Source organism: Mytilus galloprovincialis, chromosome 13 (genome assembly GCF_965363235.1).
Source record: "Mytilus galloprovincialis chromosome 13, xbMytGall1.hap1.1, whole genome shotgun sequence".
Lineage (NCBI taxonomy): Eukaryota > Metazoa > Mollusca > Bivalvia > Mytilida > Mytilidae > Mytilus > Mytilus galloprovincialis.
The window spans coordinates 15580709-15596567 of NC_134850.1; the positions used below are offsets into that span (position 1 = coordinate 15580709).

Sequence of the window (15859 nt, forward strand, 5' to 3'; positions counted from 1 at the left end):
AGTTTAAAAGAAACCCGCATTTCAGTACACCGATATTATTTGTATTCATATAAGGTAGATCCCTTTATACATTGCCTTATTCGATCGCATACGCCATGCAGTTCGACCGGCGGAAAGGACTGCCCGACGTCACTGTGCATGTAACGGTCACAAAGTAAAAATCACTGTGACGTTATGTGAACCTCATTGACAACCGCAACAGCGCGACAACCTGAAGCGTGTGTTTTATATTGTCTTCTTAAATTTGTGTTGTTAATTTGCTGATATCGTGTTATAAGTACCACTTGTATCATCAACATTCGCCATGGCTGTCTTTGTATGGTTGACATCACTGGTAACAGTTATGGTTCTGCAGTCTGCTAATAAACCAGAAGATAAAATTAGGTAAGCCTCAACACTATTTTACTCTACTGAACTGGTCGTGATAATATTGCTTGGATTCATCAAATACTTGCAACTGCATTCTGTTTTTTTGGTCAGTCACCGTTTTCTCTATTCTTTGTAAATTTTGCCTATTTTCTCTATTCTTTATAATTTTATTAAGTATCCCATTTTTTTTATTCTTTATTTTTGTGGCATACTTTTCTCTATTATTTACAATTTTGCTCTTTGTGTATTAATTTATTCTCTTTTCTTTAACCCCCATCCAGAGCCTCATTGATAATTCATACAATTTAACTAATTAGTGAATTACTTAACATATATATTTTAACCATATATAATATCTTAATTCCATATAAACAAAACCCATCTGTATCAGACTACCGGTAACAAAGGTGTTAACAGGGCAAAACACCAGTATTAATATTGTGCATATCCCGAAATACCATTTTTACTGTTACCGTAATAAATTTCTATTGGAGGATGATAAAAAATTCATGATTTTAAGATAAAATAAGAAATAATATATAATATGTACTACTTTGTAAATTCATGATTTTAAGTAGGCAAGAGATACGAACGGGTTTTCATCGCGCCTTTACAGCCGTTCATGTTTAACACACTACGTGTCTGTTGTTTGACTACTATATAAAACTCGGTAAAATTTTCAGTACCACAAAATTCAGTGAAAGCATCTGAGCCCGACCGCCTACAGTTACATAATCAGTAACGTAACTGTATTTTGTACATTTAGCTTTCATTTTTATTTAGATAAAGTATACATGTATATAATATGTATACAAGCAACAAATGCAGTTTGTTATATATGCTAATCCGTCTGTTTTGTTCGTTTCAGCATGGAACCAGTATTCACCTTCGACCCCGCTGACCTAGAATTTATAGATTACGAGGTAAGGGTTCACACCATAACATTGAAGTATTACATTGGCTTTTTAAAAATTTTGTAGTTTCGAAATTTCATTTTTAGAGCTTGTCATAAGTCATAATTTTTTTAAGCTTATCTTACATTTTAGATAGGTTCACTAATATGAAAGATCATAAAATATTATAACCATTCCCACAACGATACCCGAATGCAAGCGATTTAACTATTTAAAAAAAAAAATATAAATCACAAAGATTTCCCTTTAGATAAATCTACGTTTATTTTTACTTGCATACTGAAATAGCTATATGTTACCATGGTCTGTCACATCTGCAGTACTGATAGTAATGAATAGGGTGTCGGGATTTAGAATTCATATATTTCAACACGGTACGGTATATAGTGATAATCCTTTTGTATGGGTTATGCTCATTGTTGAACGCTGTACGATAATCTATAATTGTAAACTTCTATGTTTTGGTATGTGGTGGAAAGTTGTCTAATTAGCAATCATACAACATTATTGTTTTTATATAAAAATCACCACTATGACACATGCAGTGTTATAAATGGGATAGATCCTAATTGTAACATACTAGTATATGATACATATTTGTGCTGATGTATGAAAGACTTTTTTTTTCTTCTTCAGAATATGACTTTTGGATGCCCTTATACTTGTCAGGAGATCATAATGAGTTTTCTGATTGGTGTATTGTTCCTTGCAGCTGTCTATCAACACAAACTACTCAAGAGAGAAATGAAAGGTAAAGTACTCTAGCATAGAATGTGGAGACAAGAGGGGGGAATGGTTAAAGCAACTATGTTTTTTGCTCCCTATACTCTATTTGACAAACACAATGACAGAAGTTTAACAATAAAAAAAATGATTTGCACGTTTTTAAAGTTATCTAGCAACTTTGAATTGGTTACTTGATATTGTTTTATTACAATTTCAGTTATTTCACTTAATTATTTTTCAGAAATGAAAACAGTTTTCGGCCAATGTATTAAAGGTGACGAAGAAATGTCTGATGTTTCAAACTTTTACTCAGGTAATAAATACATGTTAATTTTAGTAAATGTAATCCATATATTTAGGGTTGTTCAATATGCAGTAGAAAAAAAAGTATTACATTTATATCCATAAATTTATTTTAAGTCGTTGACATATATTATCGCATTTTTCAAAAAAAATTATTTAAATTCAATGATGCAATGCAAGGTTAAGCATCATAACTAATTCTGAGAAAAAGAAGATGGGTGAAAGAATGTAAAATTTCAGTTTTCAGCATAAAAAATACGGTGAGTGTGTTTATTGATGGGGGTTTACAGAATATAGAATAACAGAAGATCGTCATGGAACATGTATCCTTTATTTCAGTCGTAAGGAACAAATAATGAAATATTTCTTAATTTGAGAACAGTATTTCAGAATTTTTTTAATAACTCCAATAAAGAAATTTCTATCCCCGACAACAAAACTATATACATCTCTAACTTTCACTTCCAGACACAGAATGCTTAATTAAAGATATGAAAAGAAAGTCGAAGGCTATGGAGAAAAGATTCAAAAAGATTGAAGAAATAATTCCTGGAAAGGGGGATCTAGAACCAATTAAAGACGATGTAGATTATCTCAAAGACAGTTGGTCCAATCAATACACGACTTTCAGCTTACTAGACATAAATTTGAACGTAAAGGCCAATAGTGAGAAATTGAAAGTCCAGTTGGCTGAAATTCGGGGACGTTTTGGTATGTATTATTTTATTTTTCTTACAAAGTTGACGTCAATCAAAATGGATATCAGCGAATTTGTCTGTAGATCTCTGTACGCATTGGTTTCGTCTTGAAAATATGATATGAGCTTGTTTAAAAAAAATCTTATATCTATTTTTAAATATATATTAAAGATCAATAAGCTTCCGAGTTTTTTTTTATGTGTGTTCTAATGATCGTTGTACGTTTATATACATAAAAAACATTGAGCTTAAATGACAGAAAGAGTTGCATGGGACGCTGTTTCTAAAATCTTAGTTAGATATAAGAATATATGGTATCAGTGCCAATGAGACAACTCTCCAACCAAGTCACCAGTGGGTTCTATAACTATATTCATAAATTATTTTTCACAGACGCAGCAATAAATGAAGTGGAAGGATATATGGTGGAAGATGAAGGTATCCTGAAGTCCATAGTCGGAGATGTACAACTGCTAGAGAGTTATTTCGGTGAGTTTCTTTAATCGTTTAAAATAACTTGAAAATCTTAATCTTGACTGATCCTTCAAACAGCAATATAAGTGTCTCGTTATGAAGATATGCCTTCAAAGTATACTATAGTCCTAATGCATACTTTTAAGTAATACGATGGATGCTACATGTGGAACAAGATATGCTTTCCCTTCCAGAGCACCTGAGATAACCCCCGGTTTTTGGTTGGGTAATTGTTGCTCATTCTTTAAAAATTAGTTTTTTAAGTTGTGGTTGTTGTCTTTTAGTCTTTTTTCTTTGTTTTGTTATACCGCTGTCGTTCGTACAGTAAAAGAACAAGGTACGGCAATTAATTGAAAAAGGAATTACCTCATCATACGAAACAAAACACCAAATAAACACCCCACAAAAAAACACAAAGTAAAGATCTGAAAGTATTCGCAGTTACTGATTTTGTTCTGTATAATACCAAAATATAGGTATCGATAGGACGCATTTAGGTAGGAGGTTTTTTCTCTCTGATGTATATCAAAGAAATTAAATTAAAATTTTATTTTCGTTTCAGGAAAATAGTAAATATGGTGACAGCTTCAATAGAAATATGCAGCTTTAACGATATGATGGATTATGAACTGGATTTTTTTTTGTTTGTTAGTGATTATTTTTGTTTTTGTTAGTGATTTTTGTTTTCAAATAAATTTTAATTTGTGAGTTGTTTATCAATTGTATTGTTTTACTGACTTATTATTGTAAAGAGTACGACAATTTAACTTCAAGGGAGGGAGAGTATCTTTTTTCCCTAAAAAAAATATTCTGTTCCCAATTCGATGGGGGAAATATATTGTGGTCATGCAGATGACAAACATTGTTTTTTTTCTAAATCCAGATTCCTCAATATCTTATAGTGTTATAGTTTGAAGAAAAAAATTTATTGATAGCGTCGAAAAAATAAAAAGAATGTTGAAATTAAATGGTTGCTCCCTAAGAAGATGTTGTATAAGTGCCAATGAGACAGCTCTCAAACCATGTCAGTGTATAAAAAGTAAACAATTATAGGTCAAGGTATGGCATCCAACACGTAGCCTTTTCAAATAGGAAAACCAACGAATCCATGTATATAAAACGAGAAACGAGAAATGCCTGTTTGGACCACACGGTCAGCAAACGACAACCATTGAACAACAGGCTCTTGATCTTAGACAGATTCATAAACATGCAGTGGGATTAAACTTTCACCCTCATCTGAGAAAGTAGTGTAACATTACAACCTAAAAAGACACACTTTGATATATCAATTGAAATGATTTGACTCAATCAACAAGACATTTAAAAAAATAGTAAACATACACTGGAAATAAGTTTGATATATGACACAATATGCATGAATATTGATAAAAGGGATATCGGAACATTATCAAAAAGACAACTCTATGGTAACATGGGACAAATTGACGTTTAAAAGAAGAATTAAAGAAAAAAACGCATGAAGGTAAAATTTTATATACAACAATTGTTGTTAGAGGAGGTATTTTTTGGCAAATTCAATAAATTTGCTGTTCACAGTATTAGCACATTCACATTCTCCACATTCAACACTTGGATTAATTATGGCATTGGCGGTCCGGTTTTATTGGAAGTAGTAGTCGAGGAAATCGGAAAGAACAATCGACCTTCGGTAGGAAAACTGGCTATTCTCAATCTTAATAGTGAGGCAATCGCATCATGCCGAAGCACAGTGATAAACTTACAACCGCAGTGTTGTCCGGTTTTAGCGTATGCCGGTATTGTTGAAGGCCGTACGGTGACCTATGTTTGCTTTTAACATGTTTAAACAACACACGGAAATAAATAACTATTCAATAAGACAAAATCCATCAAGTTAAATACAAGAAGATATCCCCCCGTAAAAGATATTTTATACAGTCAATTCTAAATAATACTAATAGCTAAGCTGATGGACATGATATTGCTGGGCGTCGATATCACTCAGTGACAAATTATTTCGTTTTCCATTAAGAAAATTTGTGTTAGAGTTGTTTCTCTTTGTTCCTATAGTTTGGAGGGCTATTAAAGAGCAAATAACTTTTTTAATCAACCACATTCATATTCTGTTGACCAGGTCTCGAGACTCAAGCAGAGACCTTAATACACACATATATATGTAATAGAAAAACAAAGGATATGGGACCACAACTATCTATCCATGAAGCCCAGTGTACATATTTTGCCGAATTTTTTTTTTCTTCTGAAAAATTTATATTTGTATTATAAGCCTTGTATATTATTCATTAGGGAGCTTGCCATTTGATTATAATGGGGAGGCTAAAGTAGGATGAAACATTTTGTCCTGCCTTTTTAAAAAAATTGTAATCTCTGTCCAGCCTTTCGATGATATTTCATTCGGTCCTCACGTCTTTTTTTAGTTCAGCCTGACTTTGTTTCCTCATGCACACCCCCTTTTTCTTCCATAAAATTCAAATTGTAGTCCCTTACCTTGTATCATATTTGCTTGTAACACATGTTAGAATTTAGTGAGGCACTTTCTCAACATTCATCTTTTGTGAGTTAATTTTTTTTAAAGTAGCCCGCCTACTCCGTGACAGAAAATAGTGCTTTTGATGTCCTTGTTTACTTAAACTAACCAACAAATTTGCAGAAATGAAACTTTTTGTGAAAGAGAAATATATTTAGACCATTTTGAGCTAAAATTTACTGGTCTATGAGTTTGCATTTAATATTGAGGATTAATGCGCGCCATAGTATCCGTATAATACTAAAATTACGAGGTCCAATTTGTTCACGTAAAAACGATGAATCAAAGAATTTAACTTTATATATAACTAATATAGTACAATGGTGTTGATTAAAAATTACACCACTCTAGGCCCATTTGTTTTCCACGTAATTAATATTGCCAATAATTAAAGAAGTTCCGGATCGAGTCCGACACCGATACCAATAGTATATTCACCTGTTATCTATACCTTATCTGTACGTTCCGCATCTAACAGGTGCACCACCAAACAGTGTATTTAGAATTTTGCTGTATATTGTTGAGTAAAAAATACTCCATTCCAGGCCCTTTTGTTTTAATATTACCAATAATTGATAGGTTCCAGCTAGGTCGACGGGTTCAAACAGAAAGATTTTGAAAGCAGAGAAAACTGTGCACCTATCAGATGACAATACCAATACTAAAATAAGGCATACGCATAGTTATACATCAATCTGAAAGGCGCACCACCAAACAGTGATCAACAGTGTATTTAGAATTTTGCTGTATACTGTTGAGTAAAAAATACTCCATTCCAGGCCCTTTTGTTTTCCAAATTATTAATATTACCAATAATTGATAGGTTCCAGGTCGACGGGTACAAACAGAAAGATTTTGAAAGCAGAGAAAACTGTGCACCTTATACATGTTATAATCGACATGACTTTATCAGATGACAATACCAATACTAAAATAAGGCATACACATAGTTATATATCAGTCACGGACCCGCGATATCACGGGTGTGTTATAGTACTAATTTAAGATTTCAAGAAAACCAGGGGTTATTATTAGAATACCTCTCACAGGCACTCGTCTCAGAAAATATTTTTTTCAATATACTTTTATATAAGGGTATATAGAAGAAAAAAATCTGAGACGAGTGCCTGTGGTACCTCTAGTCGCAGTTTTGACCCAATGAGGTTTTTTTTTTACTGGAAGGCTTTAAACCGGTATGTTGAAAATTGGCATGAAGAAAGCTGATACATGTACAATTCAGGATATACCTGGTTTTATCAGAGACATATGTCTCTGGTTTTATGAAGTTAAACTTAAGGTAAAATATTTAGAAAGCTGTGAAAATTGCAAAATTTGGTTGAACAGATAGTGAAATTTAATTGGTGGTCTGATACCAAAACGCAAAACCAGAAGTGTCCGTCTCCGATTTCAATTTTAGGCCGGCTACATAAACTTCCGGAGTTATTTTGGACAGATGACAACGAATAGATCAGATAACAGTGAAATTAAATAAACTGGTTCGACATAAAGAATGTCAATTTTGTGTACATAGAAATGAAAGGGATATTTTCTGCAGCTAAGAAGGGTGATCTGACTTTCATCCAGTCACAAAATATTGACGAAACCACGACAGACGACGATGGGGCCAATTGTTTACATTATGTTTGTAGGGGTGGGAACGTGACATTAGTTGAATATCTTGTAAATACAAAACAGTTTAACGTGTCGAAGAAAACAAAATTCGGATCTACGGCCTTCCATGAGGCATCGGCGTCAGGGAGTTTGGATATTGTGAAATGGTTGTGGACTAATACTCAAGTAAATATTGATGAAGGTGACGATGTTGGAGCCACGCCCCTTCATATTGCTGCATTATATGGACAGCTTTTGGTTGTGCATTGGATTATAAACAATACTAGCTGTGATCTCTTATTGAAAACTAAAAAAGGGGCTACATGTCTCCACTTTGCAGTAGTTGGAGGGAATTTGAAAGTTGTCAAACTAATTCTCACTGAAATTCCTCGGTAGGTACAATTACAAAAAAAGAGTATAATATGGCACTTCCTGGGACTGTTATACTAAAAGTTCCTGGAACTACTAACGTATTGCTAGCATAGAATATAAAATTTTATTTTTAAGTCTGGGTAACTTACATAAACATTATAAACATGTGATAAGCTCTGTAGAGCTCTTTGCTGACACTAATAACATATATGTATGTACCAATGACATCACATACAATTAAGATATATATGACATAAAACACATACACATAAGAGATACAAAGTAAATCACCTATTTTGCATAAGCAAAAATGTTCATATATAAAAGCAAGCACAAACATGTAAAGCTCTAAACTAGATTATAAGTACATTATGTACATGCAAATTTAAAGCAGACAGAATAAATAAAGCAGTTTCTAACTAGTTCTAAAAGTTGCATGGAAAACATAAGAAAAAGCTTAAGATCTGCAAGAGCCACATATATGCATCATTTGATCATGAGTTGCCATTCTGGTTGCTCAGCATTCCAACATTTTGCCCAAAGGTATTTCTATATTTCTGTCCATAGCCAAGAAGGATGAAATAGTTTAACAATCTGCACCAAAATCTTTTCCAACTGCTAGCTAATTAATAGGACCAGTATTCTGACAAATTTTGTATGTTTATAAAAAAAATCATTATCTGAATACATAATTCTTGTATATTAGATACAAATGTAACACTTTTGAAATGCTGCATTTATAAACATCAGTCTACATGGTCTACAGGATTAAGTTCAACTGCCAAGACAAGTACAAAACATTGTATTGTCAGTAACTTAACAATAAAGGCCTCTGAATCCATCTAATTTTTAAAAGAAATTATATGATGTTTCTAATTTTTTATACATGTACATGTATGTATCTATTTTGTATATGGCACTGATGGCCTTACTCCAACCACAAACATGACAAAGGGTACAATAACTGTCATCCTCTTATTGGTAATGAACATTTTGTATTCCTGTTGTAAATATATGGTGATAGTTAATATGGTACATGATGTTGAAACAGGTTATGCATTTTCAATATAGTATACATAGTACATCATTGTACATGTATTAAACTTTTTGAATATATGTTGTTTCCTGATGGACCTTTTCACAGTATAAATTCACCAATTATTTTGACATGTCCCTGAAAAGGTACATTATACATGTTATATATTATATATTGTAACCAGGAGCTACCCTACAAGAAAGTATGAAAAAAATTAAACCACCTAAAACTTTTAGCTGTAGCTACAATGTGCACTCAAAATTCACTGACATGGTGACCAGGAGGAACAGGACAACCAGTTTTCATGCACAAACAGTGATAAAAATGAAATAAATTAATCAATCAAAAACTCAAATTTTAATTATTTTCTAAACTTTTCATATTTTTTGTCTATATTGAAGGATTTTCTTAGGCATGTTAAAAATAAACAGTGACAACCACCATTAAATGGAATCATGTGAGGATCCACGAGTTTAAACAATTGGCATCATTCACTTTAGCTGTCCGTGTTGATATTTACAACAAATGTATTTCTTCAGTAATGACAGTATTTTGATTCTTGCTATTATACAGTCATGTAGTTTTTAAGTACATTTTTTTTACATGTACGATATACATGAAGTGATAGTTTATCATAATTTTTGAAATATTTTCCACATGGTGATCATGATTTAAAATTTAAAACAAGATCTCCTTTCTTGTACGTTCAAAATGTATGTTCATGACATTAATTAATATATTGTAAAAACAAGAATGTGTCCATAATACATGGATGCCCCATCTGCACTATCATTTTCTATGTTCAGTGGACCATGAAAATGGGATAAAATCTCTAATTTTGGCATAAAAATAAGAAAGATCATATCATAAGGAAAATGTGTACTAAGTTTTAAGTTGATTGGACTTCAACTTCATAAAAAACTACCTCGACCATAAACTTAACCCTGAAATGGGACAGACGGACAGACGATCAAATGGACGCACAGACCAGAAAGAAATATGCCTATAAATGGGGCATAATTACATTCCTTTATAGTTTTATACACTTGATTTGTCCTTCAACTTGGGAAATGAAATCAGTTGACTAGATACCGTTGACTAGTATCAATGTTATATATAAATGTTATGAAAATGTTCAGATAAGCTGACCTAAGTACATATGATACACAAGAAAGCAGACTACATGTAGCTACTTTAATCTACAGTTAATATAGTTTTAAACGACAAAGCCAGTGGCGGATCCAAAACTTTTCATAAGGGGGGGGGGGGGCGCTGACTGAACTAAGGGGTGCCCGCTCCAGTCATGCTTCAGTGATTCCCTATATAATCAACCAAATTTTTCCACGAAAGGGGTGGGGGAGAGCACCCTGGATCCGCCTATGATAGCATCAACCATTTAGAGTCCAAGCATATTTTGTTCCAATAAACAGACCGTAGTAGTTTATTCTCGAGTTGTCCTGAACATGAAGTATTTGCCACTGGGTGTTAATCAAACACCAATCAATCATAAGATACCGGGTCAATCTGTTTTTTACATATAGTGTTTTCTCCAGAAATTTTTATGAATTCTTAAGACTTAAGGTAGGAAATAGCACGTTACGAAACTTATTTTGTTACGTTCGTGTATATCAAGGAAAACCTAATTGTAATTTATTTATAAATTCCATACTGGTAAGATGTTTTATGCGGATCCAAATGGGGTTCTGGGGGTTGGAACCCCCCCTTTTGGGACGATCAATACATTTGAATCGGGGAAATATAGTTGGTGGACCCCCTCCCCTTAAATCCTGGTAAGGACCCCATTTTAAGGCTGCCCCTGTGTTATTGGTAAAATGCTTTGGTGATAACACACAGTCGAACCCCTTTACATGTGTATGTTTGCTTAATCTGTCAACTAATGGGTTCAAATACATTGTAAAAGTTTCATATTAAAATGACATTGAAAGAAACCTCTATTTATTCTTTATTTCAAGTGGCTAATCAAACAACTTATACATTTGTAATAACCTTATTCACTTTTGAAATCTTTAGTATGAAATCTATTTAAATTACGCTTATCTGAGACATGTACTTGTATATATGTCTATCATTTCAATGGTTTATGAGATGTGTTAAACTATGACCCACACGCAATACTGAGTGCGGAAATACATCCATGAAGTTATATTCATATATATTTATATATAATAAACTTGACACAACGTTTTAGAATTCTGGTGTTAAATGTTTTTCTTCGTATGTGATTGACTAACAATACTATCCTAGCATCACATATATACGCCCTTTTCACTTTTAATTGTTCAAATTTCATTTTCTCTTATACATGTATATATGGATACTTGTGAAATATTTAAATGTAAGACTTTTCTCAATCATTTCAATAAAATCAAAGGTATTTTAAAGTAGTACTACACAGCGTCTTTTACTCCTTAGATTTTGCCAGAATAGTGTACATGCTCCTATAGCTACTATTACTGTTTACTAAGCACCCGCCCGGTCAAACTTTCGCTCGGCTAATTGAAAGGACAATGTTACCGAGTAGTCTACGTCTCCGTTGTCTCGTTGTAGCGTGGTCCCCTCTAACATGAGAGGTTGAGCTGGATCTCCGTTTGGGACAGGGTCGAACCAGACTAAAAAACGAAACATGATGCTTAAATGCACTGAAATTATTCAAGCAAACACGATTCTGTTGGATACTTGAATTGCTGAATTTAATTTTGAATGGACCAACCGCACAGTATTTTCATAATCTTTATTTTATCTCAGATTAGATAGGACTATACTGGCATGTCAATAGTATCATTATAAACTCATTGGTCAGTACATGGATTTAAAATGAAATCGGTACTTGTATATTAAATTCACTCATGTCTATGTTAGCCTTTTGAGTGTATATAATTTACATCAAAATATATAAGGGTTAAAGCAAAAGGATATAGTTCAACGATGTTTTAGAGGATCGTTCAGCAAATGATTACAAATTAAGAAATTAAGAAATTTAATGAATATAGGGATTTTGTCAAAGCCTGAGACAACATCCCGACCAGAGGAGAAAATTAGTACATGCGGAATATAAAATAATATTTAGGTGTAAACTTATTATAGATAACTTCAGGATAACGCAATCTGTATCAAATATATCTACATTAAATCAACATTTTATCTCCGAAGTACATGTATATCAAGCCATAAATAGAATTATATGTGTTGATTAAGTCATTGTAAATAAGAGATGTAGGGTAATTGGTATACAGTACGTAAAGGGGAAGGCAAATCAATCGAAACAAACACTTAGATAAATGCAATAAGTCTTTAATCGAAGATCAGTGTGACGTCCGCCTCCATGTGTGGGACTTTTTCGCTGTGCTGAAGATCAATTTATGGCCTGGTGCTGTTTTCTGCACTTGGGGCGGGTTGTTGTTGCTTTGACCCATTCCTCATTCCGTTCTCAGTTTATCTCTAAGATAATGCATATTATAAGGCGTTTCCATTCTCAATTTTATTTAACAATACATATAAACGCTAACTAGTATGATCATGAGTGACCGTTCATATAAAATATAGCGCGATGGTTTCATCTAGATGCTCTCAGCTGAGCAAGTATATAGACACTTTTAGACAGTAGCAACATCTCACATTGTTAAGCTCTGTCACCTGTTAAACAAAGCCTTTTATTAACTACCAATGCAATTTTTTGTTTATCAATAGCATATATGCAAAAACACTATCTCGTTTACGAGAAACAAATATGTTGTCATGTTTTAAATCTTAATACAAAGTTAACTTTCAATGGTATGTTTAGTCGTGTTGTAAATTGGCAAATAACAAAAAAAAAAAAAAAAAAACTGGACGCATCATACGTATGTATTTCAATTAAATTGGATTGAACCATATTTTTTGCAATGCACTGCATTTGAAATACCATTGAAATTACATTATCCATTAAAAGGTTGCATGGAACTGTATCGTACGCTGGGTCACTCTTCCTAAAAAAATAATATTGAACTACTATTTCAGGTCGATTAATTTGCAGCTTGATAATGGAGCCACACCAGCGTACCTCGCTTGTCAATATGGACATCTAGAAATACTCAAATATTTAGTGGAGAAAAATGCAAATATGAAAATGAAATCTTTCGATGGAATGTCTTATGTACACGCAGCTTCTCAAGGGGGACATTTAGACGTTGTCAAATGGCTGGTCAGTATTACGATTGAGAAATAAAAATTATATTTATACATCCAATAAGATACGACATCGGTGTTGTTGTTAGTGATATTATTAAAGATTTAAATAAGAGGCTTTCTTATCATTGTTTCAAAGCATAAACTAGGAAACGACGAAGAAATTGGACGTATGTATAGTATTTTTTAGCTAAGACGAGGCAAATAAAAATGTAACTTAAAAAAAGCAAAAGCCGCATTGTAAAAATTTAGCGAATAATTAGTGAAAATTTAGTAGGCCCCACTTTAAATATAAAAAAGAAAGAAAAGGAAGTGAAAAATTAATAATTGTGTTTCCTTACAATTTATTTGGTCATGTATTTTGAAATGTAAGTCTTAACAATTGCATCATTAATTAGAAAAAAATGTATACAACAGGTCAAAGAGCAAGGGTGCAACGCCAACGACCGTGACCTAGACGGTGCTTCCTGTCTTCATTTTGCAGCAACCAATGGACGGGCGTCTGTTGTGGCATGGATGATGAAAGAAGGTGGCGCTAAAGTGACATTAGATAATCTAGGAGGAAGTCCACTTCACAATGCTGCAGAACTGGGACATTTTGAGGTATTGAATTTAGTAATGAGGTATTAATGGAGGGCTTCAAATTGTTATGTACAATACTTGTACTCGAGACTGACTGTATGTCATACAATTGACGTATGTCATACAATTGACAAGTCTTGTAAAAGGCCATTGTGTCTTTGATCCCCCAAAGTACAAGACCGTTTTATTAAGCAATATATATATAACCAGAATTTATACTCGGTTCGATAGATTCATTATTGTTTTTTTTTGTATACTTATTTTTTTGGATTACTTTGGAACAGATAAACTGCAAATTTGATTGCTAAATGTTTTTCTTAAGGCTTTCATGTTTAGTTTGTTTTTAAAACAAACACAATTCGTTTCCATTAAATTTTTTTTTGGGTATCATTGAAATTCGAAATCCTTAAGAACCAAGGTTCAACTTCCTCTGGCAAAGTTGGCCATAGCCGGATTTGGCTATTAATTTGCGGTTCCTTTTGTTCATACATCTCTTTACTTGTACTTACATATATCAGTACTAGGCTTTCAGTGTTCCTAATGGAGGTTAATCAAGAAAAACGTTTTTTGACGCTAAAATGTTTTGATTTTTTTAATTATTTTTTGTTTGTTTGAATAAACGATTTCAGAGCAGTAGCGTTAGAATGTCCAGAGAGACAAGAGAAAAAAAGTCGCCTTTATGAACTGAGTGACTTCAACTGATTTCTCTGATGTGTATTGTATGTAAAAGATAATATAATATATACAGCTTTAAACAGTCGACATACCTTTGAACCTAATTTTGGAGAGATGATTGTACTTAATGTTCAAATATTTAACAACACTTGGTTTATGATTTAGAGTTTGATGATCTTCTGTCTTGATTCAAGTTACGAAGTCCAGTACACCGGATAAAACATTACTGTAATGTTTGAATCTTTAGGAAGTACACAAAAAAACAATTGAAAACAATGGTATTAACTTCAAAACACACTGTTTACCAAACATTAAACAGTATCGTGAGAAAAAACTGTTATGTCAGTGAAATATATAAACTGAGAGAAACAAGTCACTAAGGACTTAGGTGAGGTGATTACTACCGTTATAAAAACTATTTCAAATTATTTTGACTTTGTGGAGGCGAAGGCGAGAATAAGATATGCTGCTTACGGTGGCGGCGGTGTCAACAATGTTATAATTTGTGATTATGTAAGTTTAAAAAGAACAACACGTTGTAGGTCAATGTTATTTGGTATGCACAGTATGAAGTTGTATAACCATTTGAACATCTCAAATCTACATAAATTGAGATTATTTAACCTCGCCTACTCAGTTATGGACTATTGACATTAACACTTTTGCATTGCTTAAGTTTGTGATTAAAGATGTTAAACAAATAGTAGGTCAATGATATATGGTATTTATTCAGTTGTATTCAGCATGTGTATATTTCAAGAAAATTCTTAGAAAAACTATCTTATCTCCTTAGTGTTTTGAATTAAGTTCAAAGGCTTTTATTTTTACACCTGGTAGACAGGTCAAAGATTTTAGAAAATCCATTCTATCGCCCAAGGGTTTTATTTAACGTGTTCAATGCTGTTTTGAAAACCAGGTAGGCAGTACAAGATTATTAATAAAACAAATCTATCCTGTCGACTAATGGTTTTACTCTTAGTTTCCCTATGCTGTTTTTACCTCCGAAAGCAGGACAAGGTTATCAGAATATTTATCCTCTCTTCAACATGCAGCATCTGTGCATATAACTTCTATCGGTTGCTTTTTGTAGTTTAAACACTGGTCGCAAGCTATAATCAATGCCAACATCAATCTAAAAGGGGTTTAAGTTTGCGGCTTTTGATTAAATTAATTTTTTAAAAACTATCATTAAAATATGCGATACTTATGGATCAATTATCGAAGGTGTGGGAAAATCTGTTACCAGACACTTTTAGCCAAAATGTTTAAAAATAGACAAAAAAGGATATATATTGAGTCTCAAAACATACTGATATCTTAACATATAGTTGAAAAGCCGATATTTATTCGGGTTTAGGGTGGAAATTAAACAAATTGTGATACT

The 15859-nt window shown here is 32.8% G+C and overlaps 2 protein-coding genes across 2 annotated transcripts in view; both read left to right on the top strand.

Annotated features, from left to right (window-relative positions):
* Positions 1-5817, top strand: LOC143057412 (uncharacterized). Its single transcript, XM_076230717.1, has 7 exons — positions 1-384; positions 1238-1292; positions 1920-2034; positions 2251-2322; positions 2781-3023; positions 3404-3448; positions 5774-5817. The coding sequence occupies exons 1-7, from the start codon at positions 305-307 to the stop codon at positions 5815-5817; spliced, it is 654 nt and encodes a 217-aa protein (XP_076086832.1). The 5' UTR covers positions 1-304.
* A 1620-nt stretch (positions 5818-7437) lies between these two features.
* LOC143056063 (uncharacterized) overlaps positions 7438-15859 on the top strand; it is a 32726-nt gene continuing 24304 nt past the window's right edge. The window contains exons 1-3 of the mRNA XM_076229139.1: positions 7438-8017; positions 13051-13234; positions 13636-13821. Of these exons, the coding sequence (XP_076085254.1) occupies positions 7548-8017; positions 13051-13234; positions 13636-13821 (840 nt within the window). The 5' untranslated portion in view covers positions 7438-7547. The remainder of the gene's footprint in view (positions 8018-13050; positions 13235-13635; positions 13822-15859) is intronic.